The sequence below is a fragment of the Orycteropus afer genome, unplaced genomic scaffold (genome assembly GCF_000298275.1).
Source record: "Orycteropus afer afer isolate SDZICR_OR568_19922 unplaced genomic scaffold, OryAfe1.0 scaffold00019, whole genome shotgun sequence".
NCBI lineage: Eukaryota > Metazoa > Chordata > Mammalia > Tubulidentata > Orycteropodidae > Orycteropus > Orycteropus afer.
Genome location: NW_006921606.1, coordinates 3,328,826 through 3,335,722, shown reverse-complemented (window position 1 = coordinate 3,335,722; position 6,897 = coordinate 3,328,826). Strand labels below are relative to the sequence as shown.

The 6,897-nt window shown below is 43.0% G+C and overlaps 1 protein-coding gene across 1 annotated transcript in view; it reads left to right on the top strand.

Annotated features, from left to right (window-relative positions):
• The first annotated feature begins 1,645 nt into the window (after window positions 1–1,645).
• The window catches only part of LRRK1 (leucine rich repeat kinase 1), a 359,564-nt gene continuing 354,312 nt past the window's right edge, over window positions 1,646–6,897 (top strand). Inside the window, exon 1 of the mRNA XM_007959936.1 lies at window positions 1,646–1,742. Coding sequence (XP_007958127.1) covers window positions 1,646–1,742 — 97 coding nt within the window. The remainder of the gene's footprint in view (window positions 1,743–6,897) is intronic.

The following is a 6,897-nucleotide window of genomic DNA, read 5'->3' as shown; positions in this document are numbered from 1 at the left end:
ACCTATTTTGGTCATGTTGTCAGAAGGGACCATTCCCTGGAGAAGGATGTCATGCTTGGTAGGGTGAATGGTCGACAAAAGAGAGGGAGGCCTTCAACAAGATGGATTGACATGGTGGCTGTGATGATGGGCTCAAGTATAGCAGGGATCATGGAGCTGGCACAGGATCGGTCAGTGTTTTGTTCTGCTGTGCATGGGGTCGCTATGAGTTGGAAAAAACTCAACAGCACCTAACACACAAATACACACACACACACATAGTCCTACTTGCTTAGTCTTAATCTAACTCAGGATTTCTTAACCTTGGAAGTATTGACATTGAGTCATTCTTTGCTGTGGGGCTGTTCTGTGCATTATAGGATGTTTCTCTGGCCTCCACCTACTAGATGCCTATAGCACTCCCTCTCCCTGCCCCCAGGTGTGACAACCAAAAATGACTCTTAAACCAAACCAAATGAAACCTCACTGCCATCGGGTCGATTCTGACTCATAGCGACCCCCCATTGTGTTTCCCAGGTGGTAAATCTTTACGGAAGTAGATTGCCCAGTCTTCCTTTCATGGAGTGGCTGGTGGGTTTGAACCACCAAAGTGGCTCTAGACCCAGCCAAATGTATCCTGACTAGGGAAGACTTTCTGGTTCTACAATCGATGCCAATGGAAGCAGCAGTCAGGACATTAGACAACATGTAGCATTGGGAAGGTCAACTGCGAAGACTTTCCTTTTTGTTGATCTCCAAAGCTCAAACTGACTTGGGTTCATTAAAAAAAAAGTTTCCATTGAGTCAACTCCAACTCCTGGTGACCCATGTGTGCAGAGTACAACTGTGCTCCATAGGGTTTCCAAGCCTGTGATCTTTCAAAAAATAGATCACAAGGCCTTTCTTCTGAGAAGCCTCTGGTTAGCAGCCTAATGGTTAATTGTTTGTGTCACCCAGGGAGCCCTGTCTTGGCTTCATAACCAGTAACAATTCCTTCCAGACCCTTTCTCTTTAGGGTTGTTGCCTTACTGCCCCTTTTGGATTAGATTCTCACTTCTGGGTGTCCAGGAATGTCAGTTGTGGGCAAAAGGAGAGCCTTGTATTGTGATCAACTGTAAGTGTGCCTGCCTCACTCCCACTGGATCGTGAGCCCAGTGAGGGCAGAGACCTCATTTAATTGTCTTGGAATCACTGTGCCTAACCCAATGCCTAGCTGCCTTGCAAGTAACAATGAATATTTGTTGATTGAACAATGAGTCCTTTATGGGTAGATGTTTTACAGTTGTTTGAGGTTTCTTCGTGACTCTTCTTGGGTACACATCCTCAGATCTCACCTGGAAGATAAGGGGGCGGATAGCAATGTCCTTTCACTTCCCCAGTTGACAGGGGCTTGGCTGGATAGTTGGAACATGTAGAGTGTTGCAAAGGAGAAGGAGAATGTCAATGAGTTAATATGAATAGTGAATATTTGCAAGAGTGCAGGAAGAAACTTGACAATTAATTTCTGTTTTTATTATTATTTTTTTTTACCACCAGAACAAGAAAGCTTTCTGCTCATCTATGAGTCTATGTGTCCACGCCTTAACCCACCTCACAGGTGGAGGTGGAAGTGGCAGTCACAGTTACAGCAGGAAGTGATTTTGGAGAAGGATCACCTCAAGGGTTGATGGCTGGCATGTCGCAGCAACCACCCAGCATGTACTGGTGTGTGGGGCCAGAGGGGTCAGCTGTGTGTCCAGAGTGCGCCATGGAGACCCATAACGGTAAGCACAGGGCTGGCCATGCTGGCATGGGCACAGTCTGTCTGCTTGTCCTCTGTAAGAAAAAGGAATTTCCAACCAAAGGCTTTTCATCATAAAATGTATCTCAGGATTCTCACTTACATTCTGAAAATTGAGGGGCCATGGTACAAAGTTTATTGTGGACTTGAAGATCTTAAGAATCAGGGCATCACTTCATGTTGGTTAAAATGATTTTTTATTTTTTAGATAAGCATTTGTTTTTGGTTTCTTTTTATGAAAATAACACAGATTTATTAAAGAAAATAATAATAATAAAAAAGGAAGTAGGAAAAATAATCACCCAGACACATACTTAATATCTTTGTATATTCTTTTCTAGTTTACTTTTCTGTGCTTAAGAGTTTTTATTTTAGCTTTATTGTACTTAAGAAGTATATATAGGTGTGTATTCTGCGTTTTTTCTCTTAAACTTCTATCAGTAGCATTTACCTAGGTTACCACCTAACTCAAGTGATTATGTAAAATGTCATTTCACAGGGAAGCACTATGTAGAATTATTGATCTAGTCCTTACTTTACTGTTAGATATTGCTTATAGGTTTTTTTTTTTCACTGTTATCAAAGACATTCCATTTCCATAACTTTGCACATGCTTTTGGGATTATTTCCATAAGATAGATTAATAGAAGTGCAATTATTGAGTCTGAACATTTTAAGCCTCTTTATATGTATTGCCAGATTTTCTGCTGGAGTTGCACCACTTTTTTTTTAATTTTGAAAACATACGTAGCACAACATACACCATCTCAACAATTTCTACATGTACAAGTGGCACTGATTACATTCTTCAAGTTGTGCAGCCATTCTTGATATTATTTTCCAAATCATTATACCACCATTAACGTAAACTCAGTGCTTCCTAAGTAGGTAGGAAAGCAGGAAATCCTCCTCATTTCCCCCTCCCTTCCTTTCCTGGTCTTTGGTTTCTATATATTAGCGTATTTCATATAAGTGAGATCATTCAGGGTCTGTCCTTTTGAAATGGATTTATTTTGCTCAGCATGATATTATCAGGGTTCGTCCATGTTGTGGCATGCATCAGGACATCATTTCTCTTTACAGCTGTATAATAGCTTTCTGGCTATTGTGAAAAGTGCTAAATGAACATTCGTGTATGGATTTCTATTTGCCTTCACATCTTCTGGCTATATACCTGGGATTGGGATTACTAGATTCTATGTCTAACATATGTAACTTTTTGAGGAACTGCCAAACTGTTTTCAACAATGGCATCCCCACAGGCAATGGATGAGGGTTCCAGTTTCTCCACAATCTTGCCAACACCTATTGTTTTCCTTTTTTTTTTTTTTTTTTCCCCTTTGGTCATACCAATTGGGGTGAGGTGGTATATCATTGTAGTTTTGATTTGGATTTTCCTAATGGCTAAAGGGGAGCTGTGGTGGCATAGTGCTTAAGGCATTTGACTGCTAATCAGAGGCTGGCAGTTCAAACCCTTCAGCTACTCCCCAGAAGGAAGACTGGGCAATCTACTTCCTTAGAGATACTGCCTTGGAAACCCAAAGGAGGAGTTGCTATGAGTCCAAATCGACTAGAAGACAGTGATTTTTTTTTTTTTTTTAATGGCTAATGACTGAGTATCTTTTTATGTACTTGTTGGCCATTTGAATATCCTCTTTGGTGAAAGTGTTCAAGTCCTTTGCCCATTTTTCTGATTGGGTTGCTTGTCCTTTTGGAGTTGCACAACTCTTAACACCAATAGAATATCACTAATATTTTTATTAACAATAAATATTTGTTAAGACCTGCGTATATACCAGGTACTAGGTACAGTTTCTTGTAAAATAATCTCATTTAATCCCCACCATAAACTGTATGAATTGTAGACAATATACTTTGACCTTCTTTTATAGCTGAGGAACATGATAGTAGAAGAGGTCAAGTAACTTGCTCAAGGACACAACTAGTAGATAGCAGGACTGCAATTTGAACCTTGTATTAATTCCAGAACTCTCATTCATAAAATCTGGGCCATACTGTGGGCTCTGAGAGGGCCCATTTGTCTGAAGCCTCAGCGGTAGAAGCAGCTGAGCATTGTAACTGACTGAGCAGATGTTCTGTTCAATTGCTTGAGTGTTTTTTCCCATCTAAGTTGCCCAAAGGCTAACTAGGGTGATGTTTCTGGATAGTTCCTGTGCACATAAATCAGATTATGAAATGCAAGAAAAATTCACTTCTCGACATTGCTTAGCACTAAATGTTCCCAGTGTTCAATCTGTATTCTTAAAAAAAAAAAAAAAAAAAATCAGTTGTTAAATCTTTTTTCAGTTGCATATTAGGAAATCCTGGTTTTGTTAGTGTGAGATCCAGGTGACAGAATGCTAAATAGGATTTTAGGGTGGTGTGTCTACCTTCCCAAAACACTTTCTGCTCCCTGCTCATTATCTTGATTGAGGATGAGTGTGGGCCAGGGACATTAGGTCCATTTGGAGCTTGCTGGCTGGGAGTGTGTTGTTGGAAAAAGCCCCACATGTGACTGTACCCCTCCCCTTCCTGTTCAAAAGTTAGTGATCTGGCCCACATGGTAGGTTACTGGGAGCTTCTAAACTGCCAATGTCCTATCCCACTGTAGCAGCATCTTATGAGGTGGGGGAGGCTTGGACATTTTTAAGAGCTTCGCCTGAGAGTTTAATGTGTAGCTAGGGCTGGAAGTCAACTGGTCTAAGTGGTTTGGGTCCCATAGAGTAACACTTCTCAAATTGTACCACGCACATGAGTCCTAGGAACTCTGGTGGCATAATGCCTAAGGCATTTGACTGCTAACCAGAAGGCTGGCAGTTCAAACCCACCAGCCACTCCTCAGAGGGAAGTTTGGGCAATCTACTCCCGTAGTGATACTGCCTCAGAAACCCAAGGAGGGGTCGCTATGAGTTGGATCTGCCTTGATGGCAGTGAGTTTGTTTTTTTGGTACACGAATCCTGGGGATCTTGGTGAAATGAAAATTCTAACTTGGCAGGGCTCGGGGGCACCTGGGTGGTGCTGGTCCACCAGCCACACTCAAGTGTCTAAGATGATGGCTTAATGAGGTCCTGATATCCCAATGGATTCTCACAGGGCCAGAGACTTGGGCACAGCCAGAACCAGCCCCACCTCCTGGCTTCCAGCAGGACAGATCATCAGATATTACTCATGAGCACTAAGATGCCAAAGCATTGACCCCCAGCCCCCAGTTCTCTTCCCTTAAAGATCTGTATTTCCTCTCTTCTAACAGCTGGTGGTCACCAGACAGAATGAGCAGACCCAGGGACCACTGTCTCTAGTGAGGTCTCCACCATCCCTGTTTAAATAAATCTTGGGAAATTCATAAGAGACCATGATGCTGATGGGAATTCTGCAGTCCCCTCCTGTCCCCCTGTACCCTTCTAGGTGCTCAGGGGTGGGGTTTGAGAAGAGGGGAGGGATGCCCTGTGAGCTCCTGACCACCAGAGATAAACACACAAACTGCAGAATGGCAGAAGATGAGAGGAAGGTGGTTTTAAATATGTTGAAAACTCCATCCTGTGGCTCAGCAAGAAGGAAATTATAATAAAAATCATGTCCTCATAAGAAATCCTGTGGAGAAGATACTGATTTCACCCACACTGTGGGAATTTAAACAGGAGCTCTAGTGGCATAGTGTCTAAGGCATTTGCTTGCTAACCAGAAGGTTGGCAGTTCAAAACCACCAGCTGCTCTGCAGAAGGAAATGAGGCAATCTACTCCTGTAAAGATTTACCACTTCAGAAACCAATGGGGGTCTCTATGAGTCAGAAGCAACTTGATAGCAGTGAGTTTGGTTTTTTGTTTTTGGTGGGAGTTTAAAAGTCCCGCAGGTGGTCACAATGGAGCTGAACCTGGGAGCCCAGTCATAAGACCCTTGTGATAGAACCTGAACAGTACTCATTCCTGCTGGAACCCACTGCTCCCAGGGTGGCCAGGCATTGTCTGCTTCTGGCCTCCTACAGTCACTGTTCACCTCTGAGCACTGTCAGAGAGTAAGGGCAGAGAAGGACCCACTCTTGCTCATCTGTCCTTCCAGGGAGGATGTGTCACTGCGACCACCACCTCCAACCCCACCCCCAGGCATTGAGAACGCTGACTCCATTGCTGCCAGCTCTCGTTTAATGAGCTATCTATGAAGTACATGTCAGGTAGAGTGGCAGAGTGATGGGCACTGTCTCGTTTCAAATTCCATGGGTAGATTATGACTGTGTTCCCTTTTAGTGAGTGGAGAGGGATGGGGAGAAGCTCCACTCATATAGTGTAGTAAGGGCTCAAGAGTCTGCCTTCAGGCTTAGTCAGGTCTACATTCAGTTCTTAGTGCTGGGTGACCTCAGGCAAGTGGCTTAACCTCTTTGAACTCCAATTCAGACTGACACAAAGGCTCCATGGAGTATACCAAAACATGGGTGGCTGGGGATTCTGCTGCATGCTGCTGTCTGTGGCTCTAAGTCTTATGACTTCTGTTCTCCTGAGATGAGCAGGCTAGCCTCTTGGCTGTGGCAGTGCCGTAAGTGAGAAAATTGAAAATTGGCGATGCCTCTTAAGGCCTAGGCTCAGAATGACATGCTGTTGCCTCTGCCTGTATGCCACTTGCTAAAGCAATCACATGGCAAAACTCAAAGTCAAGGAGTGGAAAACATAATCTCTGCATGGGGAAGCCATGTCCAGGCTGTGGATGGGAGTGGGAGGGTTGTGAGAATGGGTGCTGGTCATGCAATCTGTCATTCAATGTGCTATTGGGTTTCAGTCATTTCTAAAAACTGTATCTTATTGATCTATGTATTATATTAAGACTTGTTTATATGTCTACTTAAGCAGCCAGCAAAACCCTTTCCTCATATAAAGTCTTACCTGATACCCCAAACTATGTAATGGACAGCAATGAAATTGCTTTAATGGGCAGTGGTGGTGTGAATCCTGCTCCCTAGGGCTCGCTCTGGACCCTAGAGCTCTACAGAGCTCAACTTAAAAACATTGCATATTATGTCTCATTTACAAATGATTTTTGGATGTTGATCTTATATTCTGCCATGATGCTAAATCTCTCAATTAGTTCCAGTAGATTTTTGACTGAGTCTCTTGGGTTTTCTAGGTATAGGATCATATCATCAGCAAA